Source organism: Sapajus apella, unplaced genomic scaffold (assembly GCF_009761245.1).
Source record: "Sapajus apella isolate SASKATOON/1434 unplaced genomic scaffold, GSC_monkey_1.0 scaffold5, whole genome shotgun sequence".
Classification (NCBI taxonomy): domain Eukaryota; kingdom Metazoa; phylum Chordata; class Mammalia; order Primates; family Cebidae; genus Sapajus; species Sapajus apella.
Window position 1 is genome coordinate 39,098,405 of NW_022436945.1, and position 27,452 is coordinate 39,125,856.

The following is a 27,452-nucleotide window of genomic DNA, read 5'->3' on the forward strand; positions in this document are numbered from 1 at the left end:
TTGATATGGAATTGCTGCTGGAGCCCAAGGGAGGATAAGGACCAGTCAGCATTTTCTACCGGATACAAATGTTTCTCTCATCTACCTCTTTATACAGAAAGTCTGCCCTCCTCAGAAATGGCAGCCAGAAAAATCCACACTCCTCATAATCCTACAATTTCCCACTAATCAGATGTCTAGACAAGAATGGTCTCTGCCCCCTTTCCTGTTTGCAAATCTGCCTTGACAAGTTGTATCCTCCTGACAATACTGTTAAAATGTTCTTTATTTGCTCTGTGGGGCTTCTGAGACTTGGTTGCTGGAAATGCTATCAGTTCCTGGATCAACGCAATTCTCTTGAAATCACGCTTTGGTATTCCTCCGCTTAAATTTCATTCTCCTAAGAGGAGTTCTGTTAACAAGGCAATTAGTACTGCTTTGAATATAAGCAGAGTACTGTGGGGTTTGCAGCCAGATGGCCCATGAGCCAAACTTGATTCAGGGTTACTGTGACTTTAGAGAGAAAGCTGTTCTTACTGTAGCTTGAACTCATTTAGAGAACACAATGTGCTTCTTTAATTTGGTAAGAAAATGGTGGTGAGCGGTTTCAGTTTCTATCCATCCATTAGAGAGCAGGAGAAGCTATCATTTGATTTCTCCTCCTTGGTAGGCTACCCGTGTCTAACAAGGGTTGCAAAATCACATAATGGAGGCTTAAAGCAAATGTATATACAGTACATTGTTGAACACTTAGCAATAGGATGATGAGGATCAAAGGCTGTCGGAGAATGAAATTCCCAGCTTCTTCTTCGAGGAGCTGGGAACAGGGCATTGCTTTAAGTGATGAACCACCCTCACCTCCCCACAAAATCCCACCCAAACCACTTCTAAGTTGTCATCACTGGGGACCACACTGGCAATCACTGAGCCAGGGATGGTGTCACTCTCAGGGTCAAGGGTGGCTGCAAGCACTCCCTTCCACACTGAAAAACATAGTGTCTTCATTCTTTAAAAGCAGTACATGCACATGGTATTGGATTTTGGAGCCTCTCTACTTGGGTTCAGATGTTAGAGGTATAACCTCTGCACCTCAGTTTTCTCATCTATAGAATGGTCATCCTAATAGTTCCTACATCTTGGGTATGTTGAGGATTAAATGAGTCTATAAATGTAAAGTTATTAATGTGAAGCAATACAGAGTATGTAATATGTGCTAAACCAGGGTTGGCTATAGTAAAAATATTTTTTAAGTTTTAAAATTCAAACATTATAATGGATGTTCAGTGAAAAGTAAATGTTCTTTTTACCTCTGATCTACAGGCTCCTCATTTCCTCCCCAGAAACAACCACTGTTACCAGTTTATTATGTATCACTCTGGAGATATTCAAAGTGTATTTATTTATAGATACACTTAGATAGATAAAGAAATGGAAAAAGAAAGCTATAGATGAAGATAACACCCAATTTAAAACAACAATAGTAAATATTATACCCTGGCCTGCGTTAAAAAAAAATTACATTGAAAAGATTTGCTGTAAATAAAAAATATTACAAGAAAAAGATTGTTCCTTATCAGTCCCTACAGATCTAGCCAATCTTCTCACCAGCACCCCTTCATCTGGCTGTGCATGTGGAGTGATTCATTTACACAGGCCCCTGCTGATGAGCAACTAGGGCATTTCACCCCCTTTCCTTTGGTCGCTCTGGCCCCTACCCTGTGGCTGTCTTCCTTACCTTCATTCTAGCTAAGCGGGAGAGCCCTCCATGAGTCTCTTCACGAGGATGCTGATACAGATCCTCGTGTCTTCTAAGATGATCAGGGCAAAAGTTAACTCCAGAAGTGACCAGGCAGCTTCTAGCAGAGGGTTCCATTACCAGCCTACTGCTCACATTATCCACGAGAGAGGAATTTGGAGCCCCTGGGTCCTGTCAGACTTACACAAGCTTATCAAGTTTCAAAATGTCTTTAAAATCTTCAGGTTATTTTTCAGAAGCCATACCAAGAAGATGTAGAATCGATGTGTATATAATTGTTAATTACAGGCAGATTACAGTCTGCAGATGTATTTGCATACCAAGCTTGTTTTTCTGGTCTTTGGGAACTCGAAAACCAAGTCATTATACTTGCACAGCCATTTGTCTCACTTTTTGATTTTTTTTAAGTTGCTTTAAAAGAGCATTTAATTTTAGCACCACAATAATGATGGCTTTGGAAAATAGTCTCCCTCCACACCCAACAGGCTTTGAAATACAGGAATTTCAGGTATAAATAACAATTGGCATGTTACAGTATTGTCCAAAGATTCCATAACAAGTCACGGGAAAAAAAAGTTATGTCTTAATTTCTCTCCAGAACAGGAAACATCTTTTCTTTTTCCTGAAAGCTAAGCCCTGAGGCAAAATTTTGAATGCTGGTAAATGTATCTGAAATAATCAAAAGGTCATCTGGGAAGTAGCTCTGTAATCATCAAAGGTCAAGGTTTTCAGCCAGATGGGCTTGCATCTGAACCCCAGCTGGCTGCTCCACCATTTATTTTGTAGAACCTGGGCTATGGGACCCCCAGAACCTCAGCAACCTCATTTTTGAAATGGGACTAAGGTCTACCGTGAAGATCACGTGAGCATTGAGAAGCACCGTGTGTGGGCCTGGCCCGTAGCAACACCCTGTGTTCAGCACTCAAAGTGCCTGAACTTACTCTGTTTCTAAGCCCTTCGAAGCACATGGATGAGAGAAAAGAGACTGGCTGCCTTGCTTGTTTCCCTTTTAAGTCTGTCTTAGTAGAATGGGAGCGAGGGAGATGGGCCCCAACCTCACAAAGCGCTTGTGTCTGTCGACTTGGAGATGTCTGGGAGGCACATTTGTCTGAAATGAGGCCCCGCCAAATTTTCATATGGTTTTCATATCACCAGGCTTGTTTTGACTTCTGCGAGCTTTCTTGCCACAATCCCTCCGGAAGCAAGGAAGTACAGGGTATGTGATGCAGGGCTGCATGCGCAGAGGCAGCCAGGGGTAGCAAGACAGAGAAGCACCTCCAGGGCCTTGCAGAATCCCTGAGAACTGCCTTCCCCAGTGACGGTCTCCTTCAGTGACTCTGTCCTTGCTCCTTTTCCAAGGCTCCCAGCCTCTAGCATGCATTAGCCTCTGAAGGACTCCGTCCTGTCTGCTCTTTCTTCCTAGAGGAGGATGGGTGGGAGAATTGGCAGACAAACAAAAGCCATTAGCAGCGTCTGGTCTGGCGGAGGCGGCAGCATCTGGGGCAGTCCTGGGCTCCACTGGGCTGACGTGGGCTGGGCCCTCCATCAGCTACATTTTGACAATTGCACCCCAGGTCCCTTCCAGCTTGGGCAACTGGTTGTCCAGAAATAAAGTTGAGTAAAATTAGGCTTTTCCTAGGTGCTGTGTAAATGGAGTAGGCTCTTGATGTAGCTTGTGGGTCCTCTGTGGCAACAATAATAATGATAATAATTAATAACTAATTCACAAATATTTATTGCACTCCAACTGTCTACCTGGTATTGTATAAGTCCTGAACTAAACAAATAAAAACAGCCAAGGCTTGCTGTGTTGACACTGTTGTAAAGAACTTTTCAGGAATTATTTTAATTAATCTGCTCATTATCCTTGTGAAATGGGTATTGCAATTACCCTTCTTCTTCAGATGAGGAAACTGAGTCTCAGAAAGACGAAGCAACTTGCCCCAAATAACATCATTAGAAAGGGGCCCACAGATAGGGTGGTGGGCAAGAAAATGAACCCAGCACCCTGACAACATTGTGCAGCTACTGTGACTGTGTGCCACAAGCAGCCTGAGAGAGCTCCTCTAAAACTTCTGTTCCAAGCTGCCGCATCTAACCTTAACCGATGCGCTGTGAAGACCTTTCCAGATGGGAAGCTCTGACTCTGTAAACATAAACACAGTGTCCTGCTTGCCTCCCAGCCCTTGGCCCTCTAACCTTTACAGCTTTCACTTCCACCTCAAACTGGGGGCTTTCTCCAGGCTAAGCAAAGGAGAGGGGTTCTCAGCCCCAGAGCAGGAGAGCCAGGCTCCCCTGATCTTGCCACCACTAACTACTAAGTCCTCCACTTGTTTTGAGACTAAGCTGCCATTTCCACCATGCCGCCTCCTCCATCCCTCCTCCCCAAGGCCCTGTTTTGCTTCTCGGTCTGCTGCTGAGTTCCTCCTGAACAGTGCTCCAGCTTGGAGTTTGCTAATAGGGCTAGCAGGGAAGGAGAAAGGTTTGCAAATTCCACTGGGTCCTATTGTCTGTTACATGGAGAAAAGCTTCCAATGAATGGCTCAAATAGGTCAGTTTTGTGGGAGATGGGAGGATAACACTCTTGCGTTTCCAGGCCTTAGGTCTGCTATCTAAATTCAAGGAAGTGAGAGAGCGTAATCGCTTCCGCCCTCATTTTCTACCCCAGACACTGCACTTTTATCATAATCTGGACGTGACCAAAGCTGCATCTCCTCGTTAATCTCAGTTTCAAACCTCCCCCATGTCCCGCCCTTCCACTTCCGCAGCTGGCTTCCTCCAGTAGCTCCACGCAAACCATTCTTCGGCCCCAGTGGGTAGAAGATCCCGTTAAGTTTACGGCCCTCACCTCCCTCCTTTCCTCATTTCTTCAGCTGAGCAACCACCGCCCATGTCTAGAGTCACTTTCTTGCAAAGACCCTCAGCCTCTTTACCACCCTCTCTCTTCATTGTATTCTCCTGGCAGAACACAGCCTAGTCAAATCCTACTCTGTGCCTGCATGCAGGCTGAAGAACACGACTGAGAAAATATCAGCCACGCTGGCTAGCCTCATTTTATGTTCCTGATCACCAATCTCAAGTTGGTCCTGAGTTTGCCCAATAATCTTATCATGTATCCCTAGTTTATTTACCTCCTTCTACCCTACCCTGTGACTTTCACACTTTCTCCTCCCTCCTCACCTCCACAACACCTCCTTCCCCATCTCCATCTCAGCTGCTGGCCTTGCTTTCTGCTTCACTGAGAGGAGAACTTCCACACTCTCTCCCCATTCCCATCCACCCTCCTGCCGGCTTCAGCATCCACATCCTGATCTCCTCCTGCTACAAGAAAGGGGCAGTGCCAGCTGCACCAGAGCTAAAGGTTTTCCTGAAACTGTTGACAAACTTCCACCTCCTCTATTTTGTTGGCCAGAACTGTGTTATGATCTTCCTCACTAGGCTGGGAAGATTGGGAAATGAGAATTTACCTTTCTTTGCTTCTGTAACAGAATCTGCAAGGGCCCAGGAGCTGGGATTGGCTGTTGGATTAGACAGGTGATCCTGTCTGCCACAAATAGTCTTATTCCTCAAGACTCATTCATGGCAGCAAGGTGGTTTCCTGTATTTAGGATGTTCTTTCTCCTGGAGGCTTCCTCCCTCATCAAACTGTGGGGCCCTCACAGGCACTGCGGTCCTAAGTGAGGGAATGTTGTTCAGCTGCGCTAAGAAGAAGATAACTACCTCAAGCCTTTCGACTTCCTAACTAACTCTTAACCTTATTCAACACTTTATGAAGTTGATTAGACTCACTTCCACAACCAAAACATGAGTGTGTGGTATGTTTATATTCCTTTCTTCAGGATGCATAAGTATTTTCTTTTCACTCCCTCAACTACTCATTTATGTTGGAAATTGAGATTGGTTTCTAAAAAAACAGATACAGTGAAATTATACACTAAGCAATGATGGAAGATCAAAGGCTTGGCTAAAGGCTTAGCAATGAAGGTGTGAGTCATACCGGAATACTCAAGATAAAGAATATGCATTCGGTTAAGCATCAGTCTTAGGTCTGAGCTTCCTAGGGATTGTCACGAATACTGCCTGCTTGTCTTTAAGAATGAAAGGATGGTTTTATGATGCATTGACTTGGTTCATAAAATAAGTAAGTTTTGGCCAGGAGCAGTGGGTCAGGCCTGTAATCCCAGCACTTTGGGACTTAAGGCACGAGGATCTCTTGAGCCCAGGATTTTGAGACCAGCCTGGGCAACATAGGCGACTTTATCTCTACTAAAATTAACAAAAATAAACAGGCGTCATGTGCCTATAGTCCCAGCTACTTGGGAGGCTCAAGTGGGAGGACTGTTTGTGCCTGGGAGGTTGAGGCTGCAGTGAGCCATGATTGCACCACTGTACTCCAGCCTGGGTGACAAAGCAATACTCTGCTTCAAAAATTAAAAAGTTAAGTTTTGGCATCTGTGTCTTGGTCAGCTCCTTCATGTCACAGATGTGCATTGGAAAGGGTCATGGCAATGCCTGGATCTGCTGCTGCTGTGTGAAAATCAGTCAGTGGCAGAGGCCCCTCATTAGAGATGAGCTTAGAGACAACCAAAGCAAGCCCTGTGAGCTGTTTTGAACAATGGTGAATGCTTACCAGGTATGAGGTGCTGGGAGAGGCAAACAGCAACCATGCCAGGGACATTGCATTTGTCACATATACCACTGCGGAACGATTTCTTTTTATCTAGCTAGAAGGTGCTTTTCAAAAGCACCTTCAGAAGAATTCCTTTTACATCTCATCGGCCACTTCTGTGGTAAAGGAGGCTGGAAAAGGAAGTAGCTAACAAAGGGAAGAGGGGTAGTTATGGTGGGCTTAGACCAATCATGATGCATTCTTTAGGGCTGAGCACATTTCTGACCAGAACAAAATAGAATGAGAAAATCTGGTTAGAATTGGTTAGGAAGAAAGGATTGTTGGGGAAGAGGCTGGCTCCTTGAGGCCACCTACAGTGTCTGCCACAGAGGCTGCTTGGCATTGTGGAGGGAATGCAGGCTTTGGAGCTAAAAAGACCTGGGTTCAAATCCTAGCTCTACTCTTTTCCAGCCAGGCAACTGTGGCTCAGCTCACTAGTCTCTCTAGGACTCACTTTTCTTAACTCTAAAATGTAAATGGTATGAATGGATAATGTATGCATTGCCTGGCACATAGTAGGGGCTCAGTGAATTGTAGACATTATGACTACTAATAATTCATCAAGTCCTTTCTTGAAAGTATTCACACCCTCATCATGGTCATTGGGGTGGAAAGTGTATGGTAACTCCTATCTAGGCAAGAGTCTCGAACCTCAGAAAAGTTAACTAACTGAAGATCACATGGGAAGCTGGTGGCAGAGCTGGAACTCAGATCTGGAGGTGCAGATTTCCACCTTCCCCACCTTCTGCCTCTCCATGAAGTTTTGATCCTCTAGTGCATGTGGGCCAGCCACTGGGGACGAACCCCTTTTTAGAAATGCCTTCTGAATTCCATTTTTCTGTATCCCAGAGAGACACACTAAACATGAGCAAGAGAAGCAGAAAGCTTCAGAGGGCACCAGGACAGCATAGCCTGGTCTGTGCAGGGCCCCTTCTATTTCAAAATGTGAGCCAGGACCCCATGGGAATCAATTAAGACCCCAGAAGACATTGTTTGTTTACACATGGAGGGGAGCCTAAATTGGAGATCTGCTCTTTTACCTGCCTGACATTCATTTCTCATTGATAACCATCCTGTTCTCATTCCTAATCCAAGTGGGTCAGTGTGGCTGACCTCAACTTCTCTGCTCCAGGACTGCGCATGTCGTCTAGGCTTGGCCAATCAACATTTTCTATCCTCTTGGCCAAGATAATTGGTTCTGGAATGGACATGTGACCCATATCAGCCAATCGGGCTCAACTCTGGAAGATTTGCCAGGTGACAGGTCTTTTCTTTCAGTTGGGAGCTGCTAGCTGTGAGGTCAGTATAAGCTTGGAGCCTCCAAGGACAACTGCCTGGCCAGAAACTGCTTAAGAATAAAGACAAGCAAGAAATGAGAAGCAGGCCGGAGACCTATGGACCTGTGGAGATTGTTGGACACTATAAAATCCAGCCATGCCTAAACCTACCAAATCCACTTTTAGATTTTCCCATTAAACACGCCTATACATATTATTTTGATCCTTAAGACAGCTTGTATTAGATTTCTGCTACTTTTTTTTCCCGAGAAATATCCTGACTAATTTGAAAAGAAAGATTCTTTTCCTATCCTCCCTAGGATTCCATTAATCAGCACAGTAAAATGAAAACCATTCCAGCCAGCGTTGTTGCTCCTCTGCACCTTAGCTGAGCCAGGTCCTTCTCTCTTAGCTAAAGGAATCATGAATTAAGTCTTTAGCATCAAAGGATGATGCCTTGCCTGACACTGTCTGGAACAATAACCCAAAGATTGAAAGATTTCAGTTTGAGTGGGAGACAGTTATGAGAAGGGGGTCATTGCTGACTCTGCTTTTCTACAGAAATTTCATATTTTTAAGCAATTTGACATCTGCTGTAACATTATGACCAGCTTAATGCCAGATAAGCCACCAGTGTGACATTACTATTGACTTCCTCAAAGCATTTGTACTCACCAAGTGCCAGGCTTGTGACAGACATATCCAGTAAATCCTGTAGCCAATAAGAAGGAAAAGTCAAAGTTTTGCAGAAATTAGGACAAGACAGTCCATAAATTTTTACTGACTTCACCTTTCTCACTCAAGGAAGTGTTCAATGAGATAGAGAAAAAGGTGTGATGGCAGGTTTGAAATTATTCTCCCCTATTAACCTTCCAGAGGGAATAAAGAAAGCCATTTATCCATCTAGTCCACAGCACAGGCTTGGAAATTCTATTTCCAGCCATTTCAGGTGTCCAGTCTGTCTCCTGAAGGGCTGACCTTTCATCACTGAAGGAAGGCAGCTCACCCAGGGGCTTTGTAGAGGATGCTTTATAAATCTAATGTCTGCTATAAATGCGATTTCATTTTCGACTCTCTTTCTATGGGAAAAGCTGGCTTCAGCTTTCCTTACACCTATTCTAAATGTGAGGACTAGAATGAGTGGGCGTGAAGAGCTGGCCCAGACACTGGCGTCTGGCAGGATTTGTCTGGGGCCTTGTGCACATGTCTTGCTCTTCTTTCTGGGCTCTTATAACTTCAAACCTTGGTTGTTGGCTGCTTCCTATTCTTGGACTCACCTCCTTCCACCTCCTGTACAATGCCACTTCCATTCACCCTCAAATGCACCCTCTCAACCAAATCTCATCCATCCTTCACATTTCTGCTCCATTTCCAGTTCCTCCAAGAAGCTTCCTGCAGCCACTCCAGCACTTACTCATCTTCCCCTTTCTTCTTAGATACTATTTCACGTTATTTTTATAGATTACAGTATATCATTCCCTCTTGCCTTTCTCAGCAGACGATAAATTCCTTGAAGGCAGGGTTCATGCCAAAGTATTTCAGTGACCTTCACATTGAACTCACATGCACATGATGATTTAAACACATCAACTTGACTGACCCTGCATCATAAACACTTAGTATTTTTGAGGTATCTTTCCTGGGAAGAATTCATTTTTTTTTAAGCATTTGAAACAGCATCAGCTTTTCAACTTTTCCGCCACATGTTAATGAGGACAATTGAAAGTAAGTGTGTTTGCTGAGGAATTAGATGAACTTTCTGTCCAAGACGGAAATAAAATCCTTTCTTGGAGATCCCTGCTGGGGCCTGTTATGTGTACATAGTTGTCACATGGGCAGGGCATACAAAGTAATCAAAGCTTCCATTGATTGTTATAAACTCAAGTGGAGCTGTGGCATTTGTCAACAGCCACCAGTGTTCAGCAAATATGCTCCTCGTCATTGAAGGCTGGCCCTGTTTTGAAGCATTATTCCTTTCCTGAATGGGGCTAGCATTATGTAATAGGACAGAAGGTAGAAAAAGCAAAACATAAAAAAATAGACAAATGCCACTTTTCCTTTCTTAAGCACCTTGCAGAGCACCTTGCTTATGATTGGAGTTAAATTAAATTCTACTCCACAGATTCAATTCTGAGTGGCTTCTTTTTCAGGCCTTGGAACTTCTGGATAAAATCAAGAGGTGGTTTACTGGATGCTTAAGTGAAATTCAATAAGTCATGCTCCTTCTTCCATGGGGAACAGGCTGAAAGTCTTGGTTGGGTGTTGCTTGCCTGGGGAACCAGTCCTAAATTTTCTGTGCTCTGACTTTTCATTGGCAGAGGTAACATCATGGTCAAATCACTGTTCTGTAGCTGTGATCCATGCAGCTTTAGGGGGAAATATATGAGAAGTCACTTTTAGCAACTGCAGCCCCTATCACAACACACACACACACACACACACACACACACACACGCGCGCGCGCACACATGCGCACACACACACACACACACACACACACACATGCTTTGGCCTCTAGTCTTCTCAAACTGCTCTCTCTTCTTCTTAGCATTTCACACATTCCATTCCAAATACAAACCTCCTCCACCTGTGAGTCACAGAAAAGATAAAAAGGGGAGATAAAGGCTGAGAATAAAGAGGACTTTGCCCTGGGTAACTAGACAGTAGAGCCTATTGAGAAGTGGGCAGCAGATTTAGAGTCGTGGGTCTCTGGAGCCAGACTGTCTGGGTTCAAATGGTGCCTTTCCCACTTTCTAAATGTGTCATCTTGAGCAAACTGCCTAACTTTCCTGGGCCTGAATTCTATGTCTCTAAACAGATGCCAACAGTATTGGCCTTGTCTTGTGGGTGTGTTGTGACAATTAAAAGAGTCAATACATCTGGAGCACTCAGAACAATGCCTGGCACATGGTACGTGCGTAATTCATATTAGTTGTCATTGTTGGGAAAGGGTGTAAGTCCCTTAAGGGTCCAGGAGACGATCCATACGAGACAGCAAACAATAGAAAACCTAATCTGCCAGTTCTTGCATAGAACCTGCTCTTGCTCATTAGTTTTATTCAGCAGCTATTTACCGAGTGCTTAATATATGCCAGGAATATGATAGGTGCAGAGGATAAAGACGTGGAAAAAAATCGCACAGTCCCTGCCCTTGTGAGCTTACAGTCAAACCCATGTGTCCATTCACAGCCGCTCTTGGCATGAGATGCTGTGCCAGTAGACACTAGGTGTGTGCCTGGCCCACAGGAGGGCTCCAGGATTACTCACCATCAAAGGCTCCTGTGGACATCCCTGATTCACTTCACACCTAGATTCCAGAATAAGCCATTCATCAAAATCCCAGATCAACTCACTTTCTTGGCTCTCTGAGATGCCTCCCACCCCACCTCTCTGCCTCTCCTTTCCCAGAGAGAACGCTGTGCCCCAACCTCACCCTCCATACTCCTGTTTTCTCATTTTGGCTGGTCCTTTGGTTCTTGCCAAAGCATTTTCAGTGGATGTTGCCTGCCTGTCCTGCTCTCCACCTGCCTTTCTCCACTTGCCATTCCTAAAGGATGCCTAAAATACCCCTCACCCCTTTCTGGGCCAATGACCTAAATTCTACTTCCTTGAGACCTGAGTTGGCCACTGCAGCACCCTCTCACCCTCTCTATCTTATCCTCTTCAGTCACCTCAGCCTTCAGGCCCTTCCCTTTCATCCTTCCACTGGGGCCAGTGGAAAAGTGAGCCAAGATTAAGCTGGTGTCTGGAGCACCCTGAGAGCTTGCCTCATCTCCAAAGCCAGCCTCTGTTTCTGTGTTCTCATCCCCGTCACTCCCTCCCCACTCCAGCCCCGGCTCCCCAAATCATCCACTTCCACAATTCCAGCTTCCTCAGGCTCTTCCCACAGCCTCCTTTCTCACTGCATACAAAATGCACACATTCATTCATTCATTCATTTACAAATACCCATCAAGTGCTAGCAGGTGCTGTGTGTTAGCACTCTTCTCGGTTCTGGGGATAGAGCAGTGAACAAAACAAAATCTCTACCCTCACAGAGCTTACACTCTAGTGTGGAGAGCTGGACAATAAACAGCCCAACAAATAATGCAGGATGTCAAACAGTGAAGAATACAATCTTGAACCACGTGTCCAAGCGTTGCTGGGCCTGTATGTGAACTGGAGAGAAAGGATGGAGGAAGAGAGAGAAGTCGGTCATGCCTCAAAAGGGATCCTCTTATGGGTCAAACTATTTCATAGTGGTTGGGGAGGAGCTGTTAAGGGTCGTATTGTTTTGCTGGTTTGCTGAGAAACTTCTGGAGCCTGCTGCTGGACAGGACCACAGTCTAGGTATTGTTCTCTACAAGATTGTGAGGCCTGGCATGGGCCGAAACCGCAAGGAGCCTGCCGTCTTCTGCCCTAAAATCACAGTAGGTCTGAGGCTGATAACACAGTGCACCAGCTGGTCCAAGAGAAGCCATTCTGTCTCTTGCCTGGGGATAGAGAGCAGAGGAATGCCTTGGCTCTTGGCTGTACTGTGTATTTTGGCAAATGAATGTGAGAAAGGCTTCAGCGTGGTCTTTCTACCTATCTCCTTATCTAAGCCCGGGTAATGGGGAATTTGGGAGAAGATTTGACAAGGTTATGAATATACTACCTCCCAACAACTAATTAAAGGACAATCCAGGCTGGAAAAAGAGCTCTTTGTTTCACTTTCATTGTGAACATATCAAAGTATTACACTTTTACAATTTACCAGGCTATTTTATATGACACATTTTGTTGGGTATAACATGTTGTATGGCCCCAAATCTCTTGTATTTACTTGTCATCGAGCTGAATGTATTTCCCAGTTAGCAGGGGGTACACATACTTGGCAAAAAAACTATTTTTTTTTGTTTTTTGGTTTTAGAGTTAGTTAAAATCATCTCAAATGACACCAGAGCTTTCCTATCTTACAACACTTTGGAGCAAATGGCTTTACATTCCAGCTGAATTAATAATAATTAACTACGGGCTTCATACAACATTCCCAGCAGAGATGTCCCAGCATACCAGCCTTCATACTCCTGATGCCTGGAATGTGCAGTTCCTCTGAGTTACAATCTGCTGTGCACAACTTCTATTTTGGGACTAAGTTGTTTCTTTATATAGAAACTAGTACCCTTGTCAAATCAAGTGAGTGCATGAGTCATTTGTGCGTTTCCTAAAAACCATCACATCAAATTTTCCTCATCTGTTATCCATTTTCTTTTTTAATTAGAAGGGAAAAGCATTAATGATGCATATATCTTGGTGAGAATCCTGACTATTCATTTACAGTAAAAATGTTTCTTGGCCAGGTGCGGTAGCTCACTTTTATCCCAGAATTTTGGGAGGCCAAGGCAGGTGGATCAACTGAGGTCAGGAGTTCAAGACTAGCCTGGCTAACATGGTGAAACCCCATCTCTACTAAAAAATACAAAAATTAGCTGGGCATGGTGGCATGTGCCAGTATTCCCAGCTACTTGGGAGGCTAAGGCAGGAGAATTGCTTGAACTTAGGAGGCAGAGGTTGCAGTGATCCAAGATCATACCACTGCACTCCAGCCTGGGTGACAGAGCAAGACTTTGTCTCAAAAGAAAAAGTTTCTTGATGGTGACTGAATTTCGTGCTTGTTTAAGAAACGATCCGTCTCCATTTGCATTTTCATCAACCATGTAACTTACATACCTCTGCTAACTTAGGGCTCAACTTTTGATCATTCATACTGTGACCTGAGATATTTTAGACACTCTTGAATGGCTGGAGAAGGTGGCACTAATTAGAGTTTAGAAACTATTTGATTGTTACTCTGATTTTTGAGAGTCAAACAAAGCAATGAGAGCAGTATGGCCCCAGACAAGGCATAATTTCCCACTTTCCAGGCGACTTGAGGTATGGGAGGAGGTGAAGCTTGTTCTTTCCCCATATCATGGATAGATATTTATGAAAAAATTTGATTTCCTTTAGGTCTCAGTACATTATGCTAAGGAGCTGAGGCTTTGGGGAGAGGATACTGCCTTCTACTTGAAGACAAACAAGGACGCCTAAAATGTCCCCAGATAGCCTCTTCTGCACTGCAGGGGCAGCTAGAGGGCAAATATTAGGTGTGTCTAATCTACTTAGGAATTTGAACCCCAAAGGGGTCTGTTTAACAATTGGTCCATTTGTCTGAATCTTTCTGAACTTTTTCAGCTGGTGCGTATCTTCTGATCATAAAATCTTGTCAACTATCCCAAGAGTACTCACTCCTGTGAGGCCAAGGCCAATACTCATTTCTTTTGTGCTTTTGTCTTTTGAACCAACAATGAGTTAGAAGGAGAAGAGGCAGAGGGACATTCCTGTAAGATGCTTCCTGCTGGAAAAGAGAATGATCCCAAAGAATATTGCCGCAGTCTATTTGCAATATTATTAGACCTTACATTTAACTGAGGGAACTTCCACCAGTGGCTTCATTAATAATGTAGTGATGTTCGTCTCTAGTGTCATTCAATGTTCCAAAGGCTTTGTGGAGATGAGCACAGAGACTTTTCCTATTTCCAATTAACACAGTGGAAATTTACCAGTTGTTTCACGGACTGTTTAATATTTGAATTTGTTCTGACCTGTTGTCATGAGACTGCTTATCTAATAGGTGTTCTATGTTCCCAGAAAAATGACTGGGGCTATTAAGATTTAAATCATTGAGAGGAGAAGAAAATCTCAGATTTTACCCTAAAGAAAAGAGAATTAATTTAACCTTTTATTTTATCTTTCTTTTATATATTACATTGAACTAGAGAAAGAGGGTGGAAGAAAACTTCCAGAATAAGGAAGATAAAATGTGACTGAGTAGCAGGGGAATATAATTCTAGAGCACTAGTTCTTTCCTCCTGGGTGTGGAAGAGGGGGACTTGTGGGCCGTTTTGCTACCATGGAAACCAACCAAGGTATGTGAGGGGGGAAGGAAGGCCCCTTCAGGCCCATCCTTCCCTTCTTGGAACTTAAAGATCTTACTTTTCTCAGAGTTAAAGTGTCCTAGTCAAGAGGTGATCTTTCTAATGACGAGATGTGTGTGTATGTGTGTGTGTGTATTTTATTTAATTGAGTTCCGATTTGCCTTCTTTCCTACTTCACCTTTTAAATCTAGTAATTCTGGCTGTCTGTAGTCTAGACTCACCCAGAAGGCAAGTTAACAGTTACAAACAAAACAACCATTGAGCACACATGGGGTATCAGCACAGCCTTCTGTTGTGGGGATGCATGGACTGCAAGATACCTAACACATCACGTAGAGTCACTAGATACAAACTGTCTGTGATGCTAAGTTATATCTGTCCTGTTCCAATTTCCATACTCAGAGATCTCTTAGAAAATCAGCGGCTCAAAATGAACTTCCTCTCCTCTTTAATTCAGAGGATGTTTCTGAGCCACAGTTCTCTTTAATTTTTAAAACTGCATATTAAAAACTGTCATCCTCAACAAAGATACAGAAGCCACTCTTCCCGGGTTTGCTGTTTCTTTACAATCCTACATCACAGGCATCCACGTTTCCCTTTCTTCCTTTCCAGTGCTTTCTAAGATGTGGTGGAAGGCAAAGGAACCACGGACCAGGTATTTGGAAAGCTGGTAAGCATGTCACAGTCTGTCTTTCTGGAAGGATCTTAGAGGAGAGAAGAGATCAGCGTGGTAGAAACGTGCTGCTGTGGATGGTAGGAAGTTCCCATCACAGGAAGTATCCTAGACTAGTTTGGACAGTCTCTTAGCAGGGGCATTGTGAGAGGGATTAAAAAACTCAGAGTAGGAGTTAGATTAGATGCCCAGTAATATAACTTTTTTTAAAATAACCATTTTATTTTTTAGAGTAGTTTAAGGTTCACAGCAAAACTGAGCAAAAGGTGCAAAGATTTCTCATATGCCCCTAGCCCTCTCTCCACCAGTTTCTCCATTATCAACATTTCACATCAGAACAGTACATTTGTTACAATCCATGCATCTACATTGACATGTCACGGTCACTCAAAGGCCACAGTCTACGTGAGGGTTCACTCTTGCTGTACCTTCTATGGGGTTGGACAAACGTATGACAAGTGTTCACCATTGTTGTATCATACAGAGTATTTTCACTGCCCTAAAAACCCCGTGTGCCCTGCCCGTTCACCCCTCCCTCCCCAGATTCCCCAGCAACCACTGATCCTTTTACCACAGTTCTACCTTTTCCAAAAGGTCATAGAGTTGGAATTAGACAGTATGTAGCCTTTTCGGATTGGCTTCTCTCACTTAGTGATATGCACTTAAGGTTCCCCCCCATCTTTTCCTAGCTTGATAGCTCATTTCTTTTTAGTGCTAAATAATATTCCATTGTCTGGATGAACTAATATCTTCATGTTAGTTTCTAGAGATTGCAGGATAGCACTGCTAGGGTAACCACAAAGATGAAATAAAAAGGATGTAACAGCCTGATATCTGTGATTTCTACTGAGAATGAATGGCTGAGTTTCCGAGTTCTGAATGAGGGACATCGCTGATGCTAGGGAGTCAACCTCAGGGTGGCTTGTGTGGAGCCCATGACTGTGCAAACAGGATGTGGGTGGGCTTGTGCAGTCCAAGTGACAGAGAAGCAGCACAAAGCAGCTGAATCTAAACAGGCACTATATTGACTCCTATAACTGGAGGTAAGTCTGCATTTTCAGGCACGGCTGAATGTAGGGTGGGAAAAGGTCCTATCAGGGTCCTGGCTGTCTCTGCCTCTGCATCGTCTTTTATTTTGCATTGGCTTCATTCTCAGCCGACTCTCCACGAGGTAGCCAGGATGGAGCTCCAGGCTCACTTTCTACCAGCTGGTTGACACCAGTGCAAATGAAGAACCTCTTTCCTGGCAAAACTCTCAGGGAGGGATTTAATTGGCCCAGCCGTTTGGGAGTCCCTGTGGTGGACGCCCCTCTTTCCACAGAACTGGGGATTGGGATCATCATGCCACCACCCCCTAGAAAACATGAAAGTGGGGCAGGAGAGGTTTCTAAAGGAAAATCGGGGGTGCTCTTATTAAAAGAATAGAAAAGGACTCTGAGGAAGTGAAATCAACAGGTATTCTTTGTAGCCAGACTATGGGAAAACAGTCCGAAAGAGTGGAGATGGGCGTTGATACGGTTTAGATGTGTTGCTCAAATCTCATTTGAACCGTATTCCCCCCTTCGACATTGGGAATACAGTTCAACATGAGATTTGAGGGCTCATGAGGGCAGATCCATCATGAATGGTTTGGGTCATTGCCTTGGTGATAAGTGATCTCTTGCTCTGAGTTCACATGAGATCTGTTTGTTTAAAACTGTCTGGCACCTCCCCTCCCACTGTCTCTCTGTGGCTCCTGATTTGCCATGTGAGGTGCCTGCGCCCCACTCACTTTCTGCCATGATTGTAAGTTTCCTGAGGCCTCCCTGGAAGCCAAGAGATGCCAGCACTGTGTTTCCTGTAAAGCCTGTGGAATCATGAACCAACTAAACTTTTCTTTCTTTGTAAATTACCCCGTCTCGGGTATTTCTTTAGAGTAATGCAAGAACAGCCTAACACAGGTGTCAATATATACTAAGTAAAAGCAATGAAAATAGTGGTCTTGAACATGGTCTCAGAGCAATCCGTTCAAAAGGAACCTCATTATACCCTTTTATAATTGAAAGTTAAATGTCTGCTGGGACATGATCTCTCCTTTTTTGGGCCTTTGTGTTGTTTGGGCTGCTGGAGAAGAGGGGAGGAAACGGTGAGTTCACGCTGAGTTCCTTTCCATCTGTTTCTAGTGTGTCTTCATGTACTACCAGGACTGGAAAGCTAAACAAGACATTTCCTAGACTCCCTTGAAGCTAGGGTAATAGATACAAATGAATTTCATTAATTGGATGTGCTCAGAGATTTGAAAGGTAGACATAAGGAGGAAAGATTCTTTCTGCTGCTTGGTTGCTTTCTGCTGCCAGGCACAATTGCGATATTGGACTTCTCTGCAACAACTTTCCAATGTCTGGTCTCTAGCTTTGTGAGTTTTGAGAGAGGACAACAGAGGCAGCCACTGGATTCCCCTGATTACGGAAGAGGCACCAGCTTCCTGCATGGGCCAGTTCTGCCGTGCTGCTCTGGGGGCCATTTCTGCAGGTCCAGCCCAGACCCCATTATTCTAGCCCTTCCAATGACATTGAAAGCAGGAAATTTCCTGTATTAAATTGTCTTCTGCTTAAAATCGCTAAACAGTGTCTGTTTACTGGATCCAAACAGGCAGAGTTGATAAAAGTCTCGAGAAAAAGTAAAATCTGGTTCTTGCCCAAGGCCTGGGTGTTCAAAGGGAGCTGATGGAGCAACTCCTGGTGATGTGGGGAGAGGAACATCTCATTTGGCTTCCATGTTCCCATGGGAGAAGGGAGCATGTTCCCATGGAGGAAGGGAGCACCACGGCAACTTCTGGAGCTTTTCTCATCAATATGAATGCTCCTCCTTAGAAATCACCAGGGCTCTTCTCTCTGTTCACCCATCAGGAACTATCCTTCTTCTTTGAATTCATTTTCTCAATGCAAGGCTTTTGCTGTATTCACTTCTGCTTTCATTTACAATCCACAACTATTTACTGAGCATCTACTGGCTACTGACAAGTGCTATTCTCTTTGTGAACTAACTCATCTCACCGCTCCCAACCTCTTGCTAAATACTCCCATGTACATACACCCTCATATATGCACACTGTACACAACACGCAAACTTCTCAACTCCTTCGCCACCCCCTCCTTGACTGCCGCAGCCCAGGTTTTTAGTCCTAGTTTGTGCTCCTGTAATTCCTGAATTTGCCCTATCAAAGCATTTTCTCACACTGTATTGAAATTGCTCATTCACTTCTGTCTCCCATGCTAAATATAGCTGCAGAGATGGCAAAGGTTGTATCTCTTGTTCGCCACTGTAGATTCAAGACCTATCATAATGCCTGGTATACACATAGCCCAGACATCCAATAAATATTTATTGAATTTCTATTCTGGTATTCTAAGGGCTGCCAGGGACTGAATGGTCTGGGCTAAAGCGCTTAAGATCAAAGGAAGTGATAGAAACTCCAGATGTTGAGGTAAAATTGAGCCTTGGCAAAATACTTCTTTCTTTCCTTCCCAAATCCCTCATGTTTCAATTCCCCATCCTCATCTCTTTTAGCTTGACAAAAAATAAAATAAAATAAAAGAGAGAGAGAGGGAGAGGGAAAGAGAGAAGTTTAAACCACGTAGTAGTATTGCATCATAGGATAGCATCTTATTGTGAACCCTTTGGCTGTTTTCTTCTTCTTCTTTTTTTTTTTTTTTTTTTTTTGAGACAGGTTATTGATCTTTTTCAGATTTTGGCTCTGTTCCTTACAGGATACGTAACTTTGGAGGAGTTTTTTAACCTGAGACTTTGCTCTCTCACTTGCAAAATGGAAGTGTAGTGAATTAAAGATGGCCACACAGTCTTTGACACCATTTCCATTTAAAGATGGGATTGATGTTCCTGCCCCTTGATCTTTAATCTGGGTGGGCTCTGTGACTACTTGACCAATAGAACAGAGTAGAAGTAATGCTGTACCAATTTCTAAGCACAGATCTTAAGAGATTGGCAGCTTCTATTTTGTTTCTTAGACTGCTCCGTGGAAGGGAAGCCTGTCGCCATGCTGTGAGAGAGCCTGAGCTAGTCCCAGCTGTTCCACCCATTCCAGCTGACACGCAGACACGTGAGCAAAGATACCATCTTGGATGTCCAGCCTACTTGAGCCTTCAGATGATACCAGCCCCAGCTGCTGTCTGACTGCAACGACCTGAGAGATCCTAGGTAAGTACCCCCTACCTAAGCTTAGTCAACACACAGAACTGCGAGCCACTAAAGATTGGGGTGGTTTACTAAGCAGCAATAGATAACAGCAACTAGAAGTAATGGGAATACCTAGCTCACAGGACTGTTATGAAGGTAAAATGAGATTTTTAAATGCAAAACCCCTTGTGTACAACCTAGAATGAAGTAAGCACTCATTGTATATCATCACTTCTCCTGCCTTGTCTCCTTCCTCTTTTTAACTCAATGAATGTCCCAGAAGGAGAAGTAGGTAGAGTGGAGATGGGCTATATGCTAGATATTTGGAATTTGAATAGGTCTCTTTTCTCCATCTTTCTCTTGCTTCTTTCTTTTCTGTGTTCTTTAAAGTATAGCCAGAACATTTAGATCTAAAATAAGAATACCAAAGCAAGCCTTTGTGTTGCAGACAGAAAAATCACAGGTTTTGTATGGGCTTATGGTAATGAAAATCAAGCCCAAGAAGCTAAAATTATTCAAAGCAAAATTCCCCTTGACAGCTTTTGTCATGTCTGTGTCTGTGTGTGTGTGTGTGGGTGTGTGTGTGTGTGTAGAAAGCCGTTAAACAAATACTTTAGCCTTCGTAATTATTTTACCATGTAAGCGTGATAGAATTGCAGGCTTTTTGGAGGGGAAGGATTTTTAAAGTACATGGTTACCTGTAATTACAGCCTTGCAAAGTTTGATTTTATAGAAGTGACATTCAAGTCTGATTTAAACCATGCAGAAAGACACGGTGAATATTGGAAATGCTCTTTTTCTTTCTGACTCAAATGGCTGTTTATTTTGTTCTAGTGATCGCCCTAGAAGTCAGCCTTTTATTATGTTTATTGTAAGATTGTGTTTCTTTCTAATCATGTGGCCCATCCTAGAAGACTTGCTACCTTGAGATTACCTTTCTATTTCTCCTTGCATTCCTGTAAACACCTAAACCTCTGTAGACAAGAGGTTCATCTCAGAGTCTGAGCTGGCTGAGGATCATAAATTCTGTCAAATAGCCTGGTCAATTAAGTTTAGGTTGGAAGAGGGGGTCAAAATGAGATGCCTGACGTGTGGATAAGGACATTGGTTTATTTTATTGCGCATTTTAGCCTTTAATGTGGGTGGGTACGCAAAGCCACAGAGTTTGTTGTCATACCCCAGCATGAGCCTCTGGGACTAGGTTGAAAGGGGAGAAGGACTTGGATGGGGGATGGGGGCGGTTAACTCGCGTCTCTGGTGACATCTTGCCTTCAGTTGCAGCTACAGAATGTTGCTTGCAGGAGGAATTTGGCCTGCCGTTGAAGTGTTTCTCGGATGAGACTGTAAGGGACCGGAGCTTGGGATTTTACGAGTGCAGGGCTCACATCTTCGTTGGCATCAAGCCACTTTCTAAACTCTTGGGGCGTCTTATGACCAGGGCCGAAGTGCGGGGCCCCTTCAGTCGTCGCCGCTGGAGTGACTGTTTTCTTTCCATTTCACAGCTCTTGGAGGAGGTGTGAGTGAGTGAGACGCTGGAAAGCTTTTTCTATAATTACTTCTTGATCCGCTTCTGGGCATGCTGTGCATGCGCTGGACCGTGTGTGTTCGCGTTAACTTGTGCCGTCTACAAGAGCCAGAGAATGTGAGTCTAGGACAAAACGTGGATGATATTTTTGCTTCAAATGTCACATTTTAGGGAGTCTAAAGATCTTAGACTGGGGTCTTTGTGGATGATTGCAACTGTAGCCGAATCTATGAGCCGGGATGTGCCCAAGCGCTCCAAATTAGAGCGTGGGGCACTAAGCCAGGCAGCAAAGGCCGCTCCCGGCCCGCTCCGAGCAGGCGCCCCACGTGGGGGCTGCAGGGAGTGTGCGCGTGGGCAGCGGCGCCGGCGGAGGCAGGGGTCCGGAACGCTCTGCGGAAGCTGGGCTCTCTTCCTGGCCCCACAGCCACAGCATCTGCCCCGTGCTCGCGCGGCGGGACCTACAAGGCGCCCACCATGGGCTGCACTGCCCCGGCCCACCCGCGCCTCCCCTCGCCTGCCGCCCCTTCTCCCAGCGCCTCACGGGGCTACGCACTGGCTCCGGGCGCCCCCGGAGGCGTCACGCGCGCGGAGTGGCGCCGGGGGCGGGGCCTCGTGCAGGGCGCCCCGGGATTGGCCTCGGGGAGAGGGGGCGGGGCCGGCCGGGGAGAAAACAGCTCGCGCGCCGCCTGGGTGCAGTCTCGGTCAGGAGTCTGAGCCCGCCGGAGACCCTGCGTCCAGCCCCGCCCCGCCCAGCCCGTACCTGCACTTATTTATTGTTGTTATTACTATTATTATTATTATTTTTACCGGAGGAGCCTCGCAGTCGGGTCCTCCCTGCAGCTCCCGCGCAGCGCGAGTCGCCTTCCGCCTGGCAGTCCCTTCCCGCGCGGTGCCCCGCGGCTGAGGCGATGCGCCTCATTCAGAACATGTGCACCATTGCCGAGTACCCCGCGCCGGGCAGCGCCGCCGCCGCCGACTGCTGCCTGGGCGCCGCTGGCCGCCGCCTCGTCAAGATCGCCGTGGTGGGCGCCAGCGGCGTGGGCAAGACCGGTGAGTCCTCGCGCTTAGCCCCGGGGCGGGTCGAGGGCGACCCCCGACCGGAGTTGCGGCTGAGCGAGGCGTGGGGAGCGGTGGGAGCTGCAGCCTGACCGCTCGCCGCCTCCCGCCGGGAGTCGCTGCCCCTCGGGAGGGGGCTTAGCCGTGGTCGACCCTCCCACCTGCTTCCACGGAGGGAAGCCGGGATCCAAGAATGGTCAGGCGGCTTTCCCGGCAGCACCGGCACCGCCGTGATCAGAACTTTGGGGTGTTTGAGCCTCTGGTAGTGCCTGGCACAGAAAGAGGAGTTAGTGAACCTGGCCCCTCTGGGAGGTCTGGAAGGTTAGGAAGACTTGGATATACTGGAAGGTTTAGGTGTGGCTCAGCCAGGCTCAGAGGAGGGGGTGGGCCCAGTGACCCTTCCAGCTGCACGGAGCCATAATTCATGATGCCATCTAGCCCCCTCCTTTTTGTCTGGAAGAGGGGTCAAGGAGCTACAGGGTAGGAATTTCACTTGGTGGCCATCTATGGCTTTCTTTGGGAGAGCTGTTTTCCAGGTTGGGGGTGGGGTAGAGAACAATCTAACTTCCAAGTTTAACACTTTTCCTTTCTTTTCCTGACCTGCAGCACTGGTGGTCCGGTTCCTCACCAAACGATTCATCGGTGACTATGAGCGAAATGCAGGTGAGGCGATCCATTTGAGAAAAATTCTGTCCCATTGAAGGAGGGCTGCGGTTCCCATTTTCCAGGCAGGTTCTTTCAGTGACAGCCCCGAGCCCGAGGATCCTGCCACTTACAACTTTCCGCAGTCCTCCAGCCCCCACCCCCCATAACTGCCATCTGGCCTCATTCCATTCCAAGCCCATTCATCATTTTATCAAGTGCCTGAAAGTATTCCCCTTGGTATGTTTTAACTATAGGGACCCCAGTTGGAAGCACCCTTTGTAGTCAAGAACCTCTCCCTTCAAAACACTCCTGCAAAAGTCATAAAAAAAGATGGCCAGCTCCTCCCCCCAACCCTCTCCTTCTCTGCTGGCTGCCTTTCAGAGATGACCTTTTAAAGCAAAGGCCAAAGGAGAGCAGTTGTAAACCTAAAGTTCTCCTTTCTTAACAAAGACAAATAACTGGATGGTAGAATTTTAGGAGGAGAATTCCTGAATAAATGAGAGGACACAGTTTTCAATCCCTGTGATTAAGAATAGCCACTGGGGAGGCTTAAAAGCTTTCTCCCTATACTCTGTTAGCAAATTGCTTAAATCTGTAGACCATATGAGTATCTATGGGGGATTATGTGAAACGAGCTGTATAAGCCATCCCAAGATAAGACATGGCAGCCTTCTGCTTCAATGTAGAGCTGATTATCTTATGTCACATTTTTTATTCCGACTGATAACGTTAGCTGAGTGTTTACTAACAGTATTTGTCTAGCAAGTCATTATATCGAACGGTCAAAATACAAAGTTATAGTCAAAGAATGATCAAGTACTCAAGAAAACAGAAACCTCACATAGGCTGAGCGAGATAATTTGCATCAAGAGAGTACTCTAAAAATGGAAACTTTGTTTAAAATTAGATAAATAAGTTTTCAAAAACTTGCAAACTTTGCCCTGGTTTTAGTAAATCTAACATATGGTTGAACTTGCTGCTGTTTTAAAAAAAAAATCTGAAGCCCACTAAATAGAAATAAACTATAGCTTTCAAGTGTGCATTTTTGTGTTGTGCATTTTTTTCTAACTTAAAAAACTCACAATGTTTTAAAAGTTTTACAAGAAGGAAGCACATAGTCTTTTGTCTTTGCCTTCATAGGTAATCTGTATACCAGACAAGTTCAAATAGAAGGCGAAACCCTGGCTATTCAGGTTCAAGACACTCCAGGTATTCAGGTGAGAAGCTCTGAGACTCTGGGTGAAAGGGGAGCCTTCCTGGCTGTGGAATCATTCACTTTTTCTCAAAGTCCCTCACCCTGCAGGAGCAGAGGAATTTGGGGCATCAACATCTAGACTTTTACATGTTGTTTGACAACTCAATTGTATCTGGCTGTTGGTCTATCTTAGCGTGGTTTAGTTTGGGAGATTTGGCTAAGGGGCAGAAATCTTCCTTTAGAAGGATTCAACACAGCCAGAAAGCCCAAACCAGATGCAGTTGGAATTGGCGTTTTCCTTGCTATGGTTAAAAAGTTCAATTTTAATAGATGTGTCTTTGGCATGAAAGACCAAGCTCCTGGGTATAGTCTGCAAATACTTGGAATCTCTTTTATACTGTGGAAAGTTGCTCTATAGACAAAAGCTCTATGCTAGGGTTTTTTCCCCCGCCTCCTGAACTGGGCAGTTATCCAGGTTTAAATGCTTCCAGCTCCTATCTTTACTTCCCCAGACTTACTGTCTAGCCAGTTAATTTCCCATTTTGTGAAACTACAAAGTCTCTCTGCATGGAGTTCTCTGCAGGTCAATTTTCCACTTGAGTGTGGTGAGCTGCACTGTTATTTATTCCAACTCCGTGCAGCTGGATCAACATATTGTCAAGAAAGCCAAAGTGTGTGGGATAGAACTTGTTTATGGCCCACAACCTGGCATTACCATGAAGGGCTCTTTTGAATTTGATATCCACCTAAGCCCAGGCTCTTTGCACCACTGGCCAGCATTCACCTTGCCATCACCCCTCTCTTTCAGGTCCATGAGAACAGCCTGAGCTGCAGCGAACAGCTGAATCGGTGCATTCGTTGGGCAGATGCTGTGGTGATCGTTTTCTCCATCACTGACTACAAGAGCTATGAACTCATCAGCCAGCTCCACCAGCACGTGCAGCAGCTACACCTGGGCACCCGGCTACCTGTGGTGGTCGTGGCCAACAAAGCTGACCTGTTGCACATCAAACAGGTTGACCCTCAGCTTGGACTGCAGCTGGCCGGCATGCTAGGCTGCGCCTTCTATGAAGTGTCCGTCAGTGAAAATTATAATGACGTTTACAGTGCCTTCCATGTCCTCTGCAAAGAGGTCAGTCACAAACAGCAGCCTAGCAGCACACCGGAGAAGCGAAGAACCTCCCTCATTCCCAGGCCCAAGTCACCCAATATGCAGGACCTGAAGAGGAGGTTTAAGCAAGCTCTCTCTGCCAAAGTGAGGACGGTCACCTCCGTCTGAAGCAGGAGGAGCACTCAGGGGGGTTTGGTCTTCCCAGGAAGAGGGCCTGAGGTTCTCCCAGTGCAGGAACGTTGAATATTGGCAGTGATTCCTGGTTCCAGAAAGGGCTGGAGTAGAAGGACCGAGAGGGCCTATAGAACTGCTACAGAAAATGAAGTGTTCTGAGCAGGGGGGCAGGATTGATGAGGCTTGAGGAGCCCACCAAGCCACTCTCTGAATATGTGAAACGTACTCTGTGTCTTTTCCTTTGGAGTGGGGAGGGGGCATAATTGCCTCGGTTTCTGCTTTCAACTACCTTGTAAATCGTGGTCCGTTGTAGTTTCATCAAATGTATTGACGTGATTTGCGGTGGGAATGAAAGAAACAGATGAAGCATTGATAGGCTTTCTTTTTCCCCCTTTTTTCTCTTTTCTTCTTACTTTTCCCTCCCCCCCCCCCCCAAGAGGAAGAATTGCCTTTCTCTTACCAGTACGATTTGTAGCTCTGGAACATTATTCTTACAGAATGCCTTTCTAACCTGAAGGATAACCAGATTTCTTTCTTTACGAACAAGATGGAAAATCTTCTGCCCCTCAAAAAAGGGTCAAGTTTATGGGCCAGAATATTCTGTGTACCAGACATCAGTAAGCACGCATGGGTTGCAGGAAAGAGATGGTTCCCTCTCACAGGATGAGCATGCTCAATTGGGTGTGTGTTGAGTGGCTGTGAACTTCAAACTCTTCAGGCTTTGTATAGCTTTTTTTGTTTTTAACTGTTCCATCAGGAAAAAAATGTGTCCGTTGACTTTGGTGTGACTTGTGTAAATGGTTCATGGCAATGACGCTGGGTTGCTTCCCTGGGCCTGGCTGAGTCGTGCCGAAGGGTGGCTGAAATACGAAAACACTCTCTTACAGCAAGGGAACACATGCAGGGGCCACCTGCCAGATCCCCTCCACAGATGCACTTTAAAAAGCCACTCATGCTTTGGCTTAAACTGTAATTAATTTATTTTATGTACAATAAATCTCATTTTCAAAAGAGCAGACGTCTGATCTTGATCTCTATTGAAATGTTAACCTTCTGCCCTTTAGACAAAGTATGACCTGGTATCCTGTGATTACTGGGCACGTTGAATCCGGCATTGTGCCTTCCAGGGGTTATCTCTCAAGGCTCAGAATAATCCAAGGAGGTGCATTCTAGTACTATCCCCATTATACAGATGAGGAAACAGGCTTGTAGAACAAGATCCGTAACTTATCAAAGGCCACAGCCTGTGAGCCTTGTAAATTGTAATTTGCTGCTTTATATTCCAGAGTAGCTTATTTCCTCTTTACTAACTTCATGGTCTCCCAGGTATAACTAAGACAGATGTCTGGCTCCACATATTCAGCATGGCCTCGAGGGTATTCATGCTTGGATACTAAGATGACTAAGACACATGCTTTGTTTGGCAGACCTCCTCTTTGGGTATGCTGCTTTCAGGACATGCACTTTATTCTCACTGTAGAAGTTTGCAGTCACGGATCTGGGCTGTGAAATCAGGAGCCAGTCCCATGGCGCTTTGCCGCACGTGTCTCACTAATGCTGCCACCTCTCGTCAGTGCCACCTGGGCCTGGAAGATCTTTCTTGCAATCTAAGTGAGCCACCATCTACAGGAGCAAATGATCACAGCTGACATTTCTTTGAGTAGTGCTTTCACATACCTGATCTCATGTAAGGCCCAGGAGAATCCAGGAGAATACCATGGGGTATTGACACCATTTTACAGATGAGGAAGACAGGCTCTAAGTTTTGAGTGATGTCTTCAAGTTCACACAAAGGAGCTAAATCAGTGCCACCTGCCTATATTTACTGTTCTATAGTCCTTTAGAGCATTTCATAGGTAAGACACCGCTGCATGCATGGGGTGATGGGGCCACCATGAGCAGCAGTTGAGGGCTATAGCAGTGTTCCCACAGGGTACAGATCCTGATGGCTGACAGAGCTTCCAGGGATGCCCCAAACCTTCCTAATATGCAAGGTAACTTTCTATACTTTCAGCCTAACCTTATCTCTGAGAAAGGTGTGTGTATTGGGGGTAGGCAGGGAAATGGAACTAGCATGGGACTAATAACATCTCTGTTCAAAGGCAAGTTATCTCCAGCTGGATTCTATTCACTTTTATTTCCATTCAGCCTATGTGATTGTGTTAACCACGTCCAGTGAGCGAGAGGTTGATCTTTATATGCTTACTGAAGGTCCCTTTGCCACATTCTGGGATTAATTAAGAGTTTTCCTGTGGGTGGCTGATGGCTTTATTCTCCA

General features: G+C 45.3%; 1 protein-coding gene across 1 annotated transcript; it reads left to right on the forward strand.

Moving 5' to 3' along the window:
- Positions 1-21,692: 21,692 nt before the first annotated feature.
- On the forward strand, positions 21,693-26,188 carry RASL11B (RAS like family 11 member B). Its single transcript, XM_032274168.1, has 4 exons — positions 21,693-22,043; positions 22,656-22,712; positions 23,835-23,911; positions 24,698-26,188. The coding sequence occupies exons 1-4, from the start codon at positions 21,902-21,904 to the stop codon at positions 25,166-25,168; spliced, it is 747 nt and encodes a 248-aa protein (XP_032130059.1). The 5' UTR covers positions 21,693-21,901; the 3' UTR covers positions 25,169-26,188.
- The last annotated feature ends 1,264 nt before the right edge of the window (positions 26,189-27,452 follow it).

Coding starts and splice junctions, on each gene's coding strand:
- RASL11B (XM_032274168.1), top strand. CDS start 21,902: ATGCGCCTCATTCAGAACATGTGCACCATTGCCGAGTACCCCGCGCCG. Junction 22,044..22,655: donor CAGCGGCGTGGGCAAGACCG/GTGAGTCCTCGC, acceptor CCTGACCTGCAG/CACTGGTGGTCCGGTTCCTC. Junction 23,912..24,697: donor AAGACACTCCAGGTATTCAG/GTGAGAAGCTCT, acceptor CCTCTCTTTCAG/GTCCATGAGAACAGCCTGAG.